This window comes from Micromys minutus (assembly GCF_963924665.1).
Source record: "Micromys minutus genome assembly, chromosome: 18".
Lineage (NCBI taxonomy): Eukaryota > Metazoa > Chordata > Mammalia > Rodentia > Muridae > Micromys > Micromys minutus.
The window spans coordinates 34,290,993-34,312,551 of NC_137953.1; the positions used below are offsets into that span (position 1 = coordinate 34,290,993).

The 21,559-nt window shown below is 36.0% G+C and overlaps 1 protein-coding gene across 1 annotated transcript in view; it reads right to left on the bottom strand.

Moving 5' to 3' along the window:
- The window catches only part of CNTNAP2 (contactin associated protein 2), a gene marked incomplete at its 3' end in the record, with an annotated part of 2,047,702 nt that overhangs the window by 766,031 nt on the left and 1,260,112 nt on the right, over positions 1–21,559 (bottom strand). The window contains exon 12 of the mRNA XM_080931878.1: positions 3,174–3,293. Coding sequence (XP_080788004.1) covers positions 3,174–3,293 — 120 coding nt within the window. The remainder of the gene's footprint in view (positions 1–3,173; positions 3,294–21,559) is intronic.

Sequence of the window (21,559 nt, forward strand, 5' to 3'; positions counted from 1 at the left end):
CTTTTCTCTCATCTTTTTTTAATGGGTGTCTATGTGCATATGTACATATGTGAGCACACACACATACATTCTATAGAATCAAACTTATCTGCTGTGACCTTGTCTATTCCTCCACATATGAGCTTGTCACTCAGGCTTTCTTTTCATTTTCTTTTCTTTTATTTTTCATTTTGAAAAAAATATGTGAGATCATTATCACACACTTTTATTGAGTACTCACACAATTCAGGCACGTTCATGTTTACATAGCTTTGCTGATGTGCTCACCTTGCCCTTAGGGAGCTTACAAGCTATCGGGAAAAAGACACGAAACACATGTATGAAAGCAATGAGTGAAAAGACACTGTAGATTGAAAAGTCACCATCAACATAAAACAGATAGAGCAAAATGAGAGTTAATTGGGATGGCAAGGATGGGAGACAGCCTTAGCTATATTCCTGACTTCCTGAAGGTTATAGGTTTAAAAGGAGTGGAGTTAAGAAACCCCAGGATACAAATGAGATAAGGTCTCCCTTACTCCCTGCTCCAGGGGGTCACAATGACTACAGGGATGGTGATAAGGCAAAGTTTGCAGTATTCTTAGCACTCCTAGCCATGGTGGATTTGTACCAGAACAAAGTTACTATTTAGATGACAATCCTCCACTTGTTCCAAGGAGAATCAAAGTTTTTTCTTCACTAGCTCTATCACATCTACCTAAAAAACTAGAAGTTTAGTTCTTGGGGCATCAATTTGTGGGCCGCTTTTTCCCCCTTACCTTTTTAGTACCTTATCTCTTTTTATCCTTTGAGGTCTCTGTAGCAGGACAATTTCACAAGTCATGAAGTGATATATCTGTTTTTTATAGGTTATCTTAGACTGCCATAACTTCCTTTTCTTTACATTTCCTCAATATGGAACAGCTTAAAACTACCTTTGTGGTATTATGCTTGGTGATGGCTATTCCATATAGAACATGGTATTTCTGAATTGGTGCTAAGTGACAAAGAGCTAAATGATTTTTTTTTTCTGGAGTTATTTGGCAAGCTCAAAAAAAAAAAAAAAAAAAAAAAAAAAAACCAAACAAACCAGCAGTAAGCAAGATTCTTCAAGGGTTCCTGGATACACCAATGTTCATAACTATCGGGCTGCATCTTGTTATTCTCTATTAAGGAGATATGACTAAGATGGATATACCCTGTGCTTCAGTGTACAGAAATGCATCTTTCCCTAGATTAAAATCACCCTTCATTTTGTGCATGAAGGCTGTAAGTACCGTGCTTTTGTTTTGAAGTTTCTCTTCCTATACACAGATAGAAACAAACTAAAGTGACATCTCATCCCAGAATATTTTAGGTTAATGCGTGGACTATAATCTCATCGGGCTATAAACCTATTTGATAAATCAGAATCAAGATACATAAAGTTCTCACAAACTGTACTCAGGTTCTAGTTAGATACAAACAAAATTCAGCAAGAGAAGAAAAGAAGACACCTGTAAAGTTAACCATCAGAGCAATTATAAAGCTCATCTTCTCTGTAGTGCATACTAGAGATCTTTGGGGAGGAAGAAACATAGGGGAGACTAGTTCTCTTTACAGTCTTCTGAAGTCATTTCTAGCCCTTGCCATTCTCCCTTTTATTCTGCATCATGCCTAGCTTCTTGATACTGCAATAAGTTCTCAACTGAGTTCTCTGAGCCCATGGTGCTGTTTAAATGTTTGAGTTTTAGTCACAAAGTCCTATTTCTACTATAGACTCAATGAACTTTTAGAGGTAGAGACAAGATACTTGTTTAGAAATAAAATGATACACAGAACCCCATAAATGATTCTGAAACATACATCTAGAATTATTGGTTTCAAACAGATTTCAATAAGAATATTTTTATAATGCTATGAATAAGTTATTTACATTTTGTTATTTCAAAAAGTATGAGTACCTTGCCTAATTGTTTCTCCATTGACCCAATATGTTGAGGATTAGCTGTGGATTTTATTACTTAGTACAGTAATGCTGGTTATAGGCAGTAACAGTTCACCTGGTAATAAGAGTTATGAAAGCTTAGCGAATTAAACCACATTAGTTCATGTGCGTAAGATTATACAGGTGGTAACTAATGGAACTAGACCTCAAACCCATTTATTGCCACGAAAAACTTATTGTACCTAGCAGGATGCTAGAGAAGTTTCATGCAGCCACCATACAACTATGAAGACAATTAAATTGCCATTATCTTTCTGCACCCTACATTTCCAAAGTTCACATTAAGTGCCAGTCATCTCGTGGACCCATTAATGTGATGGCTCAAAGCTCTACTTGCATTTTCCGAGTGTAATATGCTGACAATCTGTTAGAAATTTCCCTCCCATCTTTGAGAGTTGTGCATCATATACACTGCTTTGGGAGTTTGCAAGAACCTATAATCTTATTTTACTAGTCTCAAATTTAATATGGAATTGACAAAAATACCAGAATCTCTTCCTAAATAAACTTCAGGAAAGCTTTGTGTAATCTTTGCAATTGCCAGAAAGAGATTTGAGTACACAGAGGATAACCTTCTATGGAGAAAACAGAACAAGCAGGAGTGGCTGGTAAGCCTTCCCAAATATAAACAGGCAGAGACTGGGCAGTGATAACACTTTTATCCAGTCTAAGACACCAAGGGAGGCAACTTAACATGCCACATCTTTTGTGGACTTCAACTTTGCAATCCTACTTTCTTGGTTTTCTTTCACATTACATATTAATTGTTTTCTTAAAAATTATCAACTATTCATTGTTTAACTCAAAGCAAAACTATTTTAAAAATATTTGATTATGCGACTGTTTGCCTGCATACACATGCTCATGGGGGTCAAAGTAGGCATCTTATCCTTTGGTCCTGGAGTTACAGATGGTTGTAACTTCCACGTGGGTGCTGAGAACTGAGTCCAGGTCCTTTGTAAGAGCAGCAAGTGATTTTAACTACTGAACTGTTTCTCAGGTTCCAAGTGGTAAACTTTAAAAAATTACAGTGTCATAGGTTTTTGTAGCATTTATTTAAGCATTTTCGCTTAATAAGCCCAACAGTATTTAATTTCTTAGAAGATGTGATGAGAATCCAGCACCAGAGCAACAAACAGCTCAGGGAACAATTGTTTTTAACATACAGAAAAGCCATCCTCATGAAACATAAATGTGAAATAGTTACCTGTCATGTTGCAATAAACCTTCAGAGGTCCCAGTGGTCCACTGCCATCAGGATCTATCCAGTAGTAATTTGATGTCTGGCCAAGGTGTTTGTATGCTTCACAGGAGGGCTCGTAGATGGCTGAAATGAAATATCCCAAATGAGCACAGCACAAAACAAATGTCTCTCGAGCTCAAAGCCCTAGTTCACATTTCCAACACTGGCTGGCTGCTGTGTAAACATTTCTTTCTGTTAGAGTGAACATTCATTTTTCTCTAAACTTACATTCATGACTTAGTGTTCTCTCTATAAGTATTTCTGATCCTGAACTCTGCTTATATGACTCTATACTCGGGGAAAGGATTGACCCAATTAGTAACTTATTAATAACACATGTAACATATGTTACCATTTCAGCTCATGATCATTTAATTCATACTCATTTGTGACCATCATGATATTAATATAAGTTCCTTTATTTTGAAGTGTTGTAAATAATTAAACTATCAAATAAGATAAAGAAGATCTTTCTCTTAATTTTTTATCACTAACATAAATTTTGTATAAATTGTAGGTAATTTATAATCTTGTGGCAAAGGCAAAAGGAACAGTGGTTCCTGATTCAGATTGTTACAGGTGCTTTAATTACATCAAATTGAGTTTGTGTAGAAACATTGCAGTTGTGTAATTGAAACATAGGTTCTTTTTTCATTGTTTCTTTTTTTCTTTCCATGTCTGTGACATATTTTCTTTTTCTTGAAGAGGCTGCACTTGGTTTCAGATATACAAAATGGACATTTATACATCTTCTTGGTTGTATGATTTTCAAAACAGCTATTTAGAGAAGTTTTTTTCTTTTCCCCAGCAGGTTTAAAATAGCATTCATTTGGACTATAAATAAACTTAGCACAGAACAAGAACCGCTCCTGGTAAAAAATGTTTTTTGGTGCATCCCCGGTACAGACTTATACAGAGTTGCTGCTAAGTGCTCCTGAGATCTGCTGTGTGCTAGGAAATTGGTAGTCTGAGTCTGAGGTATCCTCTGTTTGATCCTCTATCAGAATTCTCTGTCTCTCTTCATTGCTCCCCCCTACCCAAGGATGATTGTCATTTTTTAAATTTCATTATACCAATAAATTTCTTTCATTACACTAATGTTATCACACTTTGTCAAATGATTGTACAATTTTTGGTTGATTGTGCCTAGATTTTCCCCTAGAGGCTTGCACTCCCCCAGAAACAACTCACAGACTGTATGAAGTCCAAGAAATAAAGAAAACAAAAAATATACACATATTCACAAAACAAGAAGACTTTGACTATTTCCATGTTGCATTTTGTTTTGCATGTACTTTACGCTTATTGCAACTAGTACGTTTTCAATGCATACTGTCAAGCCCTTGAAAAAAATCAAGTACTGACTAAAAAACATATTCACATGGTTTTATGTAAAATTTATTTTAATGTCTGAAAAAACAGTACTGACAAAAATGTATAATTTTAAGCAAAAAATGTTTAAAATCTTTACATTTATCTTTGTTTTGCAAAATAAAGTCGTTTAAAAAAAGAGTTAAATGCAAAGAGTTTCTGTGATGTGTCACAAGGTAACACCTTTCTATGCAAACATAGCTGGACACAATTCAGATTCAAACCTTTGAAGTAGTGTTTTTTTGTTGATTATGAGGTATTGCTTATGCTTCAAATGCTGTTGGAAAACGATGTGGCTAGTAAAGGAAGCAGAACCCATTAATCGTTGCCCCAGGATAACCATTAATAGGGCCACTTTCAATCTCTTAAGTGTCGAGACAATAAACTCCATATTTTCTTCAATCATAGATGCCATGTCAAGTGAGATGCTGTAATAAATGGCTAGGGAAATTGTTTCTAAATGTTCAACAGAAAGATGCTATAATTAGATATAGGCTTCAAAATGAAAACTCCATGTAGTATATGGAAGGTGGTAGGGGGAGTATCGGCCTATTGCTGCTATTGGCTTGTCGAAAGGTAATTGGCAGTTGAAGTTAAGCAATGCAGCCAATGATAAAAGTGGTGGGACTGGAAACAACTGTTCTAAAGTCAAGATGACATGGAGGCTGACTGCATAGAAGCGACTAGAAATAACTGCATCTGAAGAGTGATATGAAATACAATCTCTGAAAACAAACTATGTCCCTTACTAATGACAGTGTCTATCTAAGTTAAAATTGTCAAATCTTTGTTCTTTTTTAATTCATACATGTATACAGGGATTATTACATCTATGTTCTAATTATTCAAATCAACTTCCTCCTGTTTCCCCTTAAGACCACTTTTCCAAATTCATATCTTTTCCTTTTTTACACACTAAATCCAATTAGAGTTCTCAAACTATGTGTGAGTGTTGGGACATCCACTGAAGTATGGAAAACCTACCAGTAGCCACATCCTCACTAAGGAATAACTTTCCCTGCCCCAGAAACTATCTACACAATAGCTCACCAGTAAGGAGTGAAGCCTGGAGATCTTCTACCCCCCTATGATAGGATTTTGTCTGGCTTGACTTTAGGAAGGAATTGTTCAGGGACCCATACCTGATGTGTAATTATGATTGTGGTTCCTGCTTGCTAACTCTATTTCATATTGACAGATGAAATGTGACCTTTCAGCTTCCTTTTCCTGTCACAATGCATTCTGTGTTATTACGAACATATAGCTCTCTAGATGTAAAAATATTTTCTTAAGTTGCTTTTGGTTATGACATTTTATTATATCAATAACTAATGGCTAATACAGGGGGGCTGGAGTGAGCTAGAGGTAGAGAGAGGGTAATGGATATGACCAAGATAGCATTACATGTATCCATTCAATTTTTTAAATATAAAAAAGTGTTCTGTGCCTTAATAGGTGAAGAACAAAGATGAGTCATGCTGGAGTTAATAGAAAGCTTCATCTTTATTGTCCAGCTTTTATAATATGGACATTTTAATACAGACAGTTGGATCTCAAAAGCTAGCAGTCATCATTACCAACTTCAGACCTTGTGTACTGCAATACCAAAATTTAAACACTATATAGTATGTTTTACTAATATATGTGATATTGCATCATAGACCATCTTCTATACATATGGAAATGGATCTAATTACAATAGGTCATGTTTGGCTTGAGCTACTCGCCAATATCAACCCTGAACTTTGATCCAGCAGTCTTGCTATACAATTTCCTATGGCTAGCATAAGGCTTTTCCAGAGTTAAATTTATATACGGAGTCCTCAAGGGCAATATAACATCTCAATCTAAACTCTCAACTGAGGAATTGTAAAGACCATGGATCCAAATCAAAAAGACTTAGATACACACACACACTATAGAAATGATCAGTTAACCTCATTTAGACATGCCTGCAGAAGATACAATACTGGTCTCATAAGGACTGGAAAAAATAAACCCCATCTACTACTTAACATAGTGCCTGAGGCATGACAAACTTTTAATGTGTATCCCCGCAAACACTAGTTATATTATTAGCCTATGGATTATTTCTTAGCCATCTCTCAAGTTCTTTCTACTTAAGGAAAGCCTCCCCGGTGAACATGTGTATTTTGAAATAATCCAGACCACTTGTTTATTACATTGCTATATACCTATTTGGCAGTTGGTTCAGAAATTACTCATCTTCTTTTTTGAAAATGCTTTTTTACAAAAATATCTTTCTTAAAGTGTTGTGATTGGAAAGTGTTTGCTTTATTCCATAGATTATAGCATTATAATGAAAAAGATAGAACTGAAGTTAAACTCTATTTACTTGCTCTGTTTTTATTTTAATGAAGAGTAATAGGTGGCTAATCAGAAGTGTATAAATGCTAAATACTAAAGCACCCATACAGGATAACATGTGAAAAACTGTTTATCATATTTTTATGTAAGTATACAGGCTTTTTGAACCAGGGCTTTAAACCTTAGCTCAATCAATTTATTAGGAATAAATTTTGAATCCTTTGTTTTTTTGTGTGTTTGTTTGTTTTGTTTTGTTATTTTAGGAAATTCTCATAAAAGAGAAGCCTTTCTGTTTTTGTTTTTTATTTTTGTTTTAGTTTAGTTTTGTTTGGTTTCAATTCTAATAATTATTCTATTTGACATTAGCCTATAACAAGCTGCTTTTGACACATGAATGCACAAAGAAGCCACATTCTTTTCTAACTTTTGCACGTGTGAGACCCATGGAGCGTTGATTGCGAAGGGACTCTGACCTAACTGTAAGGAGCTAAACTAGGCAGAGAATTTGCAGCTATAAGAGACTGCACTATGAGCTAGCACTGCAGGTCTTCAGACCGCATTCTGAGAAGCCTGGATCTAATCTTAAGACAATCAGAACTCAGTCTGATTTTTCATTTGTACTTGAATGCAGAAAACATAGGTCATTGACAAGTAATATAATAAAATTTAAATGGAATGGAGGTGGAATAGCACCTCACTTTCCTCTAGATAATAAAGGGGCATGAAACAGAAAGCTATAAATAAAAAACATGATTTCAAATATGGACTTGTATGATTGTACTGAAAAAATCTTTGGAAGGAGATATTGTGGTTGTTTTTGAGCAACAAGATTAAAAGAGATTTTTAAAGCTTTTTCTGCATTCCCCCAATTTCTGATTTTTGTAATATGCATCTGTAAATTTCTGTGGATTTGTGTGTGGTATAGGCTTATGTATCCTTGCATGTGCATGGGAGGTCAGATGTTGGCATTGAATGCCTTTTTTTATCTTTTCCTACCTCATCACTCTGTCTGGCTATCTGATAGCCAGGGGCTCTCACTGAAACTGGAGTTTGATCGTTCAGATAGACTAGCAGACTATAGAGACTCTCCTGTATTTACATTCTAGCACTAGAGAAACAGGCATGGAGAACTATCACATCTAGCTTTCATGTGGGTTCTGGGATCTGAATTCAAGATTTCACGCTTGTGCAGAAAGCTATCACTCCAGGTCCCATGCATCTGCTATTGTTTTCATTAAAAAATACACTTTCAAAATGTGCATCTGGATTCATGACACTGAGATAAAATGGCCAACAGCTGTGATGTTGTAAATTTTTTATTAATTTTATAATCTCCATAAGTAATTAAGACATATTCATTCAAACCTTTCTGTCATTTTCTGATGGAAACTCTCCTCAATCTTCAGTTTTCTCAAGTATAAAATAAAAGCAATAATACCTCCTTAATGTAGGTGCATGTGTGTGAAATGAAATCAGACCCTCTGTAAATTTAAGAGCATGAGGCATAGTTAAATTGTGTCAAGAATAAGCAAATACGAGCATTTAGGTGGCAAGTCTCAGCCTGTGAGTTCTGTGCCAGGTCCTATCCCAGCTGGGTCATATGATTTTTGCCAATCAAACTGCAGGAGACAACAGAACATGGGGCTTAAGGAAGCAGCCACTGTAAGAAAAGCAGCAGCAGAGGCATCATCAATAATCGATACTGCAAGTAGACTGCTGGGAAACAGGAAGGTAATGGGGCTGATGGCAAAACAAATAGACTCATCAAGCCTATCGATCTATCAGGGAAGTAATTTTTCTCTGTTGCAACTCTAAGTGCCAAATAAAAGGTCTCATAATATTCCATATATTCGTAAATAAATCTCAGTTGCTCAGAAATACGACTGTTAAGCACATCAGATGGAATTTTATGGCATAGGAGAAACGTGAGAGAGACAAGTCCTAAGTCCTGTTTTCATTTTCATAGAACAATGGATGCTTTCAGTCACACCATATTGCAGGTAGTGGACAATGATGAAAGACTGTGTACTAGTTTTCAGTGACTTGTGAAACAGATGGCCACTTACTGAGTTAATGGTATGCTAATTTATTATCTTAAGTGCTGGAGGTAATAGTACAGCTAATAATAATGATGTGTCGCTGGTCACAAGTTTGCAGTGGGGTCCTCTGGGCTATATTCAAGATGCTGGCAGGATTTCTTCTGAGTACTGATATTCAGGGTGGGGGGATCTGTGTCCTTGCTCTTTTAAGCTTCCATGGGCTGGGAACAATCTTGGTCCATTATTTCTATGATGATTAACACTAATTATCATCTTAACAAGATACAGAATCCCCTTGAAGACAGCCTCAGGCATACAGATGAGGAATTTTCCAGAATATCTTAGCCACTTGGTCTCTCTTCATAGGCTCATATGTATAACACTGTCTAGATGAGGGTAACTAAAGGAGTTAGACTCTTTTCAGTTGCAGGTGATACCATCCCAAAGATTGGGAGGAGGGAGCTGAGCACATGCATCTATCCTATTTTCTAACTGTCTTCATATGACAAGCTGCCACAAGCTCTGTTTAACATGATGAACTCTCACCTCTAACTGTGAGCTAAAGCAAACAATTTCTTCTTTATATTTGTTTCCTGTAGTGTAATTTGTTACAATAGGTGAAATAACTTATCACAGTCCCTTTTCCCATCTTCTTGGCCATCCTCTTCTGGCAGAATTGTCTTCATGATACTTTGTGCCAATTCTCCCTTTTATTGTCTCATCTCTTTCTCTAACTCTTTTAAGAAGTCCCATGATAGCATAAGCCCCATTCAAATAATCAAGGGTGTGATTGAGAAAGCTTGTCACAAAGAAAATTTCTTTGCTATATGAAGTAATTTAGTGATAGGTGCCACAGTCTAAATCATGGGAATCTTGTAGTAGATCAGCATTGTTCTTTCAACTACTATTGTGGATTCAGAATGAAACCCCATAGGCTCATGTGCTTAAATAATTGATCACCAGCTGATAGTCTTGTTTGTGGATTTCATAGAACCATTAGGAGGTAGGAATAATTGGCTGAAATGGGTCACTGGAGAATGAGCCTTCAGGTAGCCAGATCTCTCCTGCTTCATGTGCCTTCCATAGCTACATGCTGCTCCTATTGCCTTCTTCTTTTCCACTATGATGGATTGATACTCTCTTAAACCTTCAGTCACAATAAACACTTTCTTATTAAGGTTTTTTTAATAATGTTTTTGGTCTCAGCAATAAAAAAAGAAATTAACACAACAGTATAATATAATATATTATATTATGATATAATATAATATAATATAATATAATATGATGATGCCATTTAAAGAGGGACTGTTACTAAGCAACCAGTTTATTCTCAGGGAGAAAATGCTGCCAAATATTAAACAGAACAATAAAGAAAAATAGATGAACAACGTTCAAGGTTAATTTTGAACTTTAAAGGTTCCTTTAAAAAGGCATCCTTTATTTTCTCAGCCCTACCCAAGGCCAAACAGGTCCAACAGCTCTTAAGGCCTCAGATGTGGCATGAGACCTTGAAAGGATTGCCATATCACTGGTCAAGAGAATGGTGAATGAGTAAAGAGCAAAGAAAGATGTGCAGCAGCCACAGAAAGGTCACATGCTTACTTTATACATACACTATGCTGGAGGAATCTGGTTCAAAGGTCCTGAGAAGAGTGATTTACTTTAGTGTAAAGGAAAAATTTCACATAATTCAAGTACCCACAAAGTGAGTGACATCAGTGTACCTTGATCTCTGGAGTTCTCTTTTTTCTAGTTCTTTCCAGTTACCAAAAATTGTGTGTTATTAACCTGCTTTTCAAAACTAAGGTTCTCTAATTCAAAAAGAAAGATATTTGTCACTCAAATTTGGATTGAGAAACTAGGTTTCACTTGGCCTAATTATTCCTGTGAAGGAAACTATTGAAGTTTGTGCACAACCAAGATAGAAATCAAGACAAGCCACCATGACCTTGAGCCCTTCATCCATGCAAACTCTCTAATTCTAGGACCATGCAATTATTTTTAATTAGTACAATGTGAACTTCACAATAGCTAAGTCCCCATTAAAACTTCAATATTAACCTCATATGTTCTCTGTCTCTTTAGATTTTGTTTTTAAGCCTTGAATGATGCTGAGTAAACTACATCATCCCCCCCAGGAGCTATTTTCTCATTATTGGCAAACAGCTGAAGATGATGGTAGAGAGTGTGAGCTCACACACATACATTCTTCATGCTAATATATCTTTATGATCTTTCCAAAATTAAATTTCTGTATGAGACACTATCTATGTTAGCCCTTTAATGAATCTGTTTCCCAATTTATGTTTCAGACGGAGGGTATAATTTGGAGGAAAACAAAGGAGAATGACAAGATTTTTAAATTTTTCTATTAGAAAAATAATAGCTTATAATTTACCTCCTTACTAAACCCTTCAGAGAGTGTTTGTTTGATCAAAAAATGTACTTCAGTTATTTCCCAACTATTCTTCCTTCTTTTCCCTACATTTTATGTGACTTTAGCCCACTTTTTTATCTGTCATAAGTCCCCCTAGCATTTATAGTAGATTCCAATATAATATTTTATAGTAAGCAACAATCCACACTTCTAACATAGTGCTTATAGACAGAATTTTTGTCTCTGTCACTGTGGATACTACTTTCTTAGTGACCTTAATATTTATTTTATTATTATTCTAGCTTCATTTCATTAAACACCTCCTTGACCTCCATTTAGTGAACAAACAATTCTAGTTTTTTGATTCACTGTAAGGGTTAGAATACAGAAGAATTACAAGTGTGAAAAAAACCTACAAAACTCAATGATAACATAACACACTCATGCTTTTTTTGGATTACTACAAGAGAGATCAGACACTGTTCATAATTTTCAAAGGTGTTACAAAAATTACCCATACTGTTACCTACTTCCACATACTCAATCTCTCATTTGCATCTCTTGCTTTCTCAGCCTCACTCCCATTGTTGCCAGGACTTCATAGTGAGGCTAAGAATGAACTCTGAATAGGACAGCACCTGCATTTACTTCCTTTGCTGTAACTTTGCACTAAATAGGTCCACCCCATTTCTTTTATCTTATTAAGTGATTTACCAAAAATCTATTAATTGTATTGGAAATAGAACAACTAAATTGGTCATAGATTCTAGCTAGTAATTGGGATAGACATGTTGGTAAGAAGAGTATACGATTTGCTAAGTATTATAAACATATGTAAATAAAACACTCAGAAACGTCAGATGAAGGATCTGATGCCTTGATAAAAGACAGAGTGGAAAGTAAAGACTTTTATGTGTAAAGTCGCTGTGCACTAACTTGTAAATGATGAGCAATAGGTTATCTCAAGTATTCTCAGTCACGATGGGCATCACCACTGTTTCATATATCTCCAGAGATGGTAGGTATAGAGAAAATCTTTTGGGCACTTTTGCTTCACCTGCCAATAAAAAATGTCAATGGAAAATGGGCTGAGGCAAGATGGTGGAACATCCTACAGAAAGAAAGAGGGGGGATGTTGGGATAGAGATAGATATGGGGAGATTCACTCAGGAACGTTGATGAAGATATACCCAGGAAATTGAAAGAGAAGCAACCAGCCACATGGTTGAATTTAGATTAGAATATATGGGTTCATTGAGTTAAGAGTTAGTTGGAGACAAGAAAAGGCTATGGCCTTAGCATTGATTCATAATCTGGTATGTCTCCAAGTTGTTATGTTGGAGAACAAAGAATCTGGGTAGAAAAGCATGAGGTTAAAGATGGTCCCAACTACTCTAGATATCATCACCATCACACTTTCAAGCACATTATAGGCATCTACCCCTGGCTTTTATTAAGACCTCCTCTGTGATTTTGACAACCATCAGTCAGTGTTGGCTCCCACTCCTCACTGAAACTTCATTTCCCATGTCTTCTTACTTGACTTTCTCTTTCCTGTGAATGCCAGTTCTTCTGGCTTATGCTGCCATTTGTTTCAGGGAGAAAGAGGTATTATTTGAAGGGTGCTCCACAAGTTCTCTTTGCCATCTGCTCAGAGCAATTAGTTAAGATTTCGGTGAAAAATATATTGCTTATAAACACCACAAGAATTATTTAGTCCAACGTCACTGAGGAGGGGGACCATTTCGTTGTCATCGTTAGAGAATATTATAGAGTGAGGCCTGAGAAAATGGGTTTTGAGGAAACAACAGATTTTTAAAAAAATGTATCCGTGTATATGTTTACTTGTGCTAAAAAAAAAAAAAAAAAAGAAAATGGGACAGGGAAATGACTCAAGTAGTCATTAAATGCAGTTAATTTAATTTGAAAATAAAACCTGTTCCTGATTAGAAATCACTAATTTCAAATTCTATTTTGAGCCATTTTGAATTAAAATATGTAGATAATTAAAATAATAAAAATAATAACCATAGTTGAATTCTAATTCATGATTTTAACGTGTCCTTCTATAATATAACCAATTCAATGAATGATATACTACTATTTTTAAATATCAAATAAACCCTTTTATAATCAGTGAAAAAAAAAAGAAATAATTAAAATGTGGGAACATTGGAACAAGCTGTTTCCCACAGTAGAGAGGGCTGCATCTAAACTGCTATGTGATATACACCCAAACCAAAAGAAGAAAGCAAGTGCACCTCTCCTCCAATAATGGCTGTGAAAAGAAGTAACATCATCAAAGATCCCCTTTAAAAGCCATAATTCCTATTCTGTGTCTTTCTTATATAATTTCCTCAGTCTGTAGCTCAGGGTCGTTTTGACAGGGCTCTCATTTAAGGAGCAGGTGTTTCAGTGAATAATGTGTAAGTTTCAAATTAGCTAAGTACCGAAGATGATCATACAGTGTTTTTAATGCACACACCTAAAGAATCTTTGATTAGTTTCTATTGTGCCTATATTTTACCTAAGTTTTAGTATAATGATTAAGTTATGCTTGCTCTACCTTGAACTTATAGAGGTCTTATGCATGCTGTCATGGCCACTGTGAGATCATATATTTAATTTCAAAGTTATGACATGAAAATATTGCTCTGTTGTAGTTAAGTATGGACACTGGAGTGGGAGAGTTAGTTTTTTTTTTAAAGTTGTGACCTCTGGTAGATCAAAGTGCTTTGGTAGATGGTCACCTACTCAAGACTATATAGATAGCACTAACTGTCCTGGTTCAGATTTAAAATATAATGCTGATACAAGATTGAGTGTGAATGGGATGGGGGTGGTGTATATCTAGGAAGAGGTGAGGGTGAAAGCTGAAAATAATCAAATTATAGTACATGAAATTCTTAATGAATTAATAAAATATATATCAAAAGATATGGTTGGTGACTTTAAATTTTTTCTGAAAGTTAAATAAGGTTTAAGTATTAAGCAATCCAGTTAGCAGAGAATATTTATCAATAGATTAAAACCAAGAAATTTGAGAGAAAGGCAGATAGATAGATCTTGCTCACAGATTTAAAATCCCTTCAGGATGCCCTTATTCCAACCACCCTATGTTATTATAATAACCTTTCTCAGACTTTGAAAGAGGGTCAATGCATTCATGACCATGGTAACCACTCATATTACCATAAACCTCAAGTGTATGTGACACCTGTATTTGAAACAATGGCTCTGACCTAGTCATGGTGGGCTCTAGTGGCAGAAAAAAAGAAAAGAAACTTCTATACTGGAAGAGATAATTGCTCTGGATTATGATTAGGAAAAAAAAACAAGTTAGGAGTAGAAAAGCACATCTGGTATCCAGGAGAATAAATATAATGGACATTAATGTTTCTCCATCTTCTGTTAATTGTAAAGGCAAATTGGAGAATCTGTGGGTTGTCAATCACACAATCATGAGGGACTTAACTCACCTGAAGGAGGGAAATACTATAGGCTCAACTAGTTGAATACATTTGTGAAATGTTGGGTCATATCAACTGTTGCTTTGGATTCAGCTGGCACAGTGAACAGTGTCTTTTATCTTACATGTACTTTTTCTGGAATCTTTGTAGAAAGTCCTGGAAACTGCCTTTAATGTGACTTTATGTGCTTATTGGAAGTCATAAGTGAGTATGTTTTGTATGGGTGGACTGTACCAGAGTTCCCTTATGATCCAAACTACATTCTTTTGGTCACAGTATTTACTATTTTTTGTTCTGTTGTTACAGCAAATTCTTCCTTGAATTGGAGTATATTCTCTCAGACATAGCACCTGCTGTGTTCTCCTTGCTTTTGTTCCAAGGGTTCCTTAATGCTGGATATAGAGTTCTCCCCAGCAATCTAACCAGCCTCTTGTACATGGAAGGCAGTAATAATGAAATAAAACAAAGTCAATACTTCTGAAACTACCATATTATATGAGTATGATGCTTGGGAAAATTGAACATAGTGATTTGTGATGCTTCTCAAATTTCTCACAGGACTGAGTATCACCTGTGGTCATATTGTACTTCATAATGCTTCTTTGTATAGGATATATTTCTTTTCTAATTAATTCTCTCCAATGATTGTGCTTCTAAATGATGAAACTAATATTCTAAGAGATTTATTAATCCAGCTGGCCTCCATGAGGGGAAATCCTATATCTCAACAGGTAAGCCATCACTGCAAGAACAATGCTTCCCTGCATCTAATGTCTACTGTCTCTCCTTCAGTGTTACTTACCTCTGACCAATTCAAAAATGACCTGAACAAGTCTTTTTGTCTGTGCGCGTGTGTGTTTAAGAACAACATGAAAAGAAGAAAAAAATATGAAAAGAACCTGTACTTAAAAATAAAGTATATGACAAGCTAGGAAGCAATTTTAAATGATAAATGAGAGTTTAGATAATTAGACTATTGTAGTGTTTGGCAGTAGTCATTGTGCTGGGGAGTTATAATTAGTCATCACTGCTGTGCTAAGACAGTTTTGGAAATTAAGGTATCAGCAGAATTGCATGCTATAGTCAGCGTCTCTTAGAATATCAGAGCCCAAGTGCACCTGAGCTACTGGATATTCGAAAGGCTTCTTCTGTAAGAAATGGCATGCTGCTTGGTCGTGGACATGCCCATTATCAGAGCCAAGATGTGGTTACCATGCTTGAGCTTTTTATTACCCAATTGGCAGCTGGATGATTTCAGCTCAGTCTCTGATCACTAGGTGAAATAACATGTTTAAGATATCTAACAGCCTTCTATTGCTTCACCTTCAATGAGCAGAGAAAGGCCAAATCCATTTCAATCATTAAGCATAATATAAGAGAAGAAAATATTCTTTTAAACAGTTTTATGCATTCCAAGAGCAAATAGAACTATATTGAGTGTAACCAGAGTTTTTGAATAATTCATTCTCTGCTCAGCTTACCTTACTGGATGCAATTGGAAATTGGCCATATTGATTTCTTGCCCAATAAATAGTAAGACCTAATTTATCTGACGTCATTTGGGAATGAACTGATCATAGGACTGTAGAGTTTCAGAAGTGGAAAGACCGTGGAGATTATTTAATCTAGCTCTCTCATTGTAAATAATTATAATAATTACAACAACAGCAGCTGTGTAAGGCTTCCTGTGTATCATATTCTGTTCTCGGTGTTTTGCAAGCACTGTGCCATCTGGTTTACAGAGTAATCCTACGAGGTAGATACTTCTCTTTCTATTTTACAGTGAAGGAAAATGAGACCTAGGGAGATGAAAATACCAGAAGGCTGCATCACCTCAAAGCCACACGACAGCCTTGGAGTTGAGCTCAAAAATCTGTTCTTGCAACTGCATTGTTGAGTTACAGATGTCTCTCCCTCACTCCTTCAAAGTCACTTACATCCTAAGCATCCATGAGGAATCAGCTCCAGTCTCCTGTTCTTATACACCCCAGCTTTATATGCATGTTTGTTTCAGCAGATCGTTTGCATAAATGCACTGTGTTCCTTTCTGGAAACAGTAAACCTTATATTTTTTACTTATGCTTTTTAGTGAGAAATCAAACAGGAAATCATACATTGCATTGTTCTGCTTTCTTAATTATACTACATTAAATAAAATTGTTAATTGTTGTTGACTAGGAATTCACAGTCACCTACATCAATCATTGGATTATACTTCAAAGCATCATACTATAGAGGATCCTAGAAAACTGTTTTATTATCTTACATTTTCCCTTTTATAAGTGCTAAATTCTTGCTATATTGTCAATTGGAATGTCACAGAGCCATTGTAAAAATTCTAACAACATGCATTTTTGTGCTAAAACATAAAAATACAGACTCTTACTCATATCTGTGATGGACAGTATAGGCATTATAGATAGGCAATATAGCAGTGTAGGCAGGCTTTTCAAAATGGAACCTTTTTTTTAACAAGCTATGGAATAGAATTGGTAGCTATAGATCTGTTCTGAACAAAGTAGGAGTAGCCAGAGATAGGAATACTATGTAAGGGGCTGAGATGTGAACTGATTTAAGAGTCAGGTTATGATGTTCAGAGGCTTGGGACTACCTTAATATAATTAACAGAGAGGGAGAGGGAGGGAAAGAGAAAAAGAAAGAGAGGGAGAGAAGGAGAGAGGGAGGAAGAGGGAGAAGGAGGTAGCAAAGGATGGTGAGAGGGAGAGGGAAGGAAAGATGGGGGAGAAAGAAAGTTCAGTTTTTTTAATTGAATAACATTATTTTAAAAAACAAAGATGAATGTACATATTTTAAAAGCATTTTTGCATACAAGTATATGAATACATTTTTGTCAGTACTTGATTTTTTAAAGGTTTGATAGTATGCATTAAAATCTTACTAGGTACAATGAGCATAAAGTACATGTAAAACAAGATGTAACCTGGAAATAGTCAAAGTTTTCTTGGTGTGTAAAGATTAAGCATAATGACTTTTCATCATTTTTCGGCCTTTGTTTTTCTTGAACTTCATATAGTCTATGAGTTGTTTCTGGGGTGTTCAGAGTTTTCTGGGGTTGGTATCCAACTATCAGTGACTGCATATTATGTCTGTTCTTTTGTGACTGGGTTATATCACTCAGAATGACATGCTCCACCATGTTCATAGCAGCTCTATTTATTATAGCCAGAAGCTGGAAAGAACCCAGATGTCCTTCAGTAGATGAATGGATACAAAAATTGTGGTATATTTACACAATGGAGTACTACTCAGCTATCAGAATCAATGACTTTATGAAATTTTTAAGAAAGTTCAGGTTTAAAAATAAACAATTATTGAGAAAATACCACCAGAGACCAATTTTTTTAAATATTTGGCCAGTTTGTGCATTTAGAATCTTAAGGACTTTGATTTATCTGCCAGAGTCACAGGGAGGAATTTAAAGCAGGGGATGAGGAAATATTATCCAAAGTTGTGTGGCTGATAGAAAGCTGGCTATGAGAGGGCAGTAGACACAGAGACAACAGAAGTGCACCATGTGATTCTGAAACACAAGTCTAGGCAAGAACGACCATCTTCATTCTTGTAATGAGGGAGGATGAGCAAGCAGCACTGACTTCCCCTCCTGGCCTCCAAGCTGTGATTCAGACACTGAGATAAGATTTTCCCCCAAAATCACGTCAGGTATATAAACAAATAATTAAAAATAAACTTCTTGGACTCATATCAGCAGAATTTATGAAAAATAGAATAGCCTCAGGGAGCCTTTTATTAGCTTCCCCCCATGGTCTCCGCATAAATTTAGAGTCTATGAGAAACAGGAAAAAAAGTTAAAAGCAGCCCTTTTGTCAGTCTGTTTTCATATAGAAACACATATAAATGTAAACGAGTTTATAGGTATGTAAATGGATTTCCAGAACCCTGGGCAACTGTAAACACATTATGGAAGACGAGCATGTTTCTGTTCAAATGCTTAAAGTGCTTTATTTCGTTTTTAGTTGAATGAAAACTCAAAAGGTTCTACATCACCATCCTGTCAAGAAGTAGTTAACTGTATTAGATTCGCACTGGAGATTTCTCTTTTAAATATGTTTGTATTACTGTGTTTTGTATCTGTTCATGGACATGTGAGTACAGGTGCCTGTAGAGGCCAGAAGAGGGCGTCAGAGCTCCTGGAGCTGGAGTTAGGTTATACACTAGAAGAATGAATACAAGAAGGAAAATTCCCCGGACTTAGTATGGAAGAAGACCATAAAAAGAAACTTTTGAATGAAGGCTGGTCTCCAAAATGCTGATTTAAAACTTAAGTTTTAACATAATGTGGTAAAGCTCGTAAGATGAAATAATTAAAGCCAGTTTAAATGCCCTTGTTTCAGGTTTCTTGAGTCATATAAAGGTCTAAGGACTTTATGTCTATCCCTTCCCCTGCTGTGATGAGTATGTGTGGATTTCTGCTTCTTCATCCTATCTACCTATAATCCCCTTGTGATTGGTACCAGGGCTGCCTCTTGATATATAAAATGGCAATATAAAAGATTCCAGGTCCCTTCTCCGGGGAAGGTTGCCTTAAATTCTGCCGCTGTATAATTCTGCTGCTTTTGATCAGATAGTTGACAGAGGGTAAATACTACTAACTAGTCCTTACTGTCTGCTGCCTACTGAGATAGCTTCAGGCTTCCGCTTCTACCTCTGCCTTCCCCCACCCACAGATGGCTGCTATGGGCTGAGTGGGCAAAATGTTCTAAACAGGAATGCGAAGAACACAAGAACATTAAGATATTTAATGGGAAAAAATGCACCTTCATTAGACACTTATAAGATTAAAACTTTAGGGAAAGAAATCCATCCAGAGCGAGAACACCAAAGAAATTGGAAAATGATTTAATAGCAGCCATACTGGGTTTGAGGAAACTTTTATTCTTTTCCCCCTTAGAAATACTAGAAGATTAAAATAGGAAGATATCTTTGTCTTCCCAATGATTCTGTCTGGTTCCTTGTTTTGTAGATAGGGAAATGAAAGCCCCAAAGTGGTGGTGGGTGAGAAGCAGAGGGCCATCCATTCACCCCAGACGCAGCTGCACATAAAGCTGGGCTTGAACTCCATTTCTAGTGATAAGTATTTTTCTACTGGGACTTTACCTTTTACCCTTTAACCCAACTGACTCTGACATGTTGCTCGGCACCTGTTTCTATCCATCCATTACCACATTCTGTTTTGATATTTAACCTCTGGGTGTTTGGTAAATGGAAGGCAGTGAGTGCATGTGGGAAACTGAGAGGGAACATACAGGATTTTGGCTTTTTTTTTTTTTCTTACTACAACTTCTGTCACTGACCTGTAACTCGATTTTAAGTGAGCAATGGGAAATCCTTGCCTGGTCTACCGTTTTGGCATGTTCATAAATTCACTTTATTGTGAGAAAGGAGAGCCACAGAGAGGCACTTGATACATTTCAAGGTGAGGATGTCAGGACTGAACTCTTAACACACATATACTTCACCTTGGTTATATGTGTGAGAGATCATTACTGCTCCTGTCGCAGCCATGTTCTGTACACACCTGGAGGCCACTTTACCTTCAGCCTTAAAACGTTCAGTCCACTGAGAGCTCACATCTCCTAGAAATCATAGGAAAGCTTGATCTAAGATACTTTAATGAGATGGCTCCTTTAAAAGGACATGAAGTTGTACAATATCAATAAAATGCTAACATGAATGTGGGGAAAGCTCATGAAATCTTACCCATAGATTATACATATATACACACATACAAGAAATGCTAAGAAGAAATAGTATTATTTAGTGATGAGCTCCCAATTAGTTATCCAATATCAAATAGTCAGTCCAAGTAATATGAAATGAACTAGAAAGACTATTATGGATTTATACATCTACAAAGATATTAAATACACACACATACATACATATTCACATACATGTTTATACACACATATGAATAAAGTGATTAAATAAAAGAGGTCAAGATTTAGAGAGAGAGCAAAGGGAGAGGATACCTGGAAGGTACTTAAGGAAAGAGAAAGAGTAGATGATACAATTAAATTTTAAATTAAAAAATTAGTCAGGCTGAAGAGATGGCTCAGAGGTTAAGAGCACTGACTGCTCTTCCAGAGGTCCTGAGTTCAAATCCCAGCAACCACATGGTGGCTCACAACCATCTGTAATGAGATCTGATGCCTTCTTCTGGTATGTTTGAAGACAGCTACAGCACTTATATAATAAATAAATCTTTAAAAAATGAATAAATTTAGTTATAAAAGTCTATTATTTGAAAGAAAGATTACTTTGGGAGGGTGGCAGAGAGCCTCTGGGTCTCATAATTTTTTTTGAACCTATCAGAGTTCAGAGTTGTCAGTTACTTTATCAAGCTATCAACCCAAAGTTTGAATGTTCTTAAGAACAGTGAAGTAGCCTGGATACTTTCAGATCTTTCTCTTTTACCTGCAGGAAGAACAGAAGGAACTGACCTCTGTCTTCTTAACAAATAAAATTGACTGGAACCATGGCAACTGACTACAAAAATTACATCAACACTCAGTCTCTGGGCCAATTCTTAGACTTCTCATTCTGAACGAAACTAGCATTTGGGGTCGGAAACATTGAAAATATAGGGCTCCTCTGTGCTGACAGGGACCTAACTAATCTGTACCATAAAACCCCCAAAGCATGCTTTTGCTCCTTTGAACCATGAAGCTGGCTGGCTGACTTCATAGTTATGTTCATAATTTCTCTGAAACTGTAATTTCT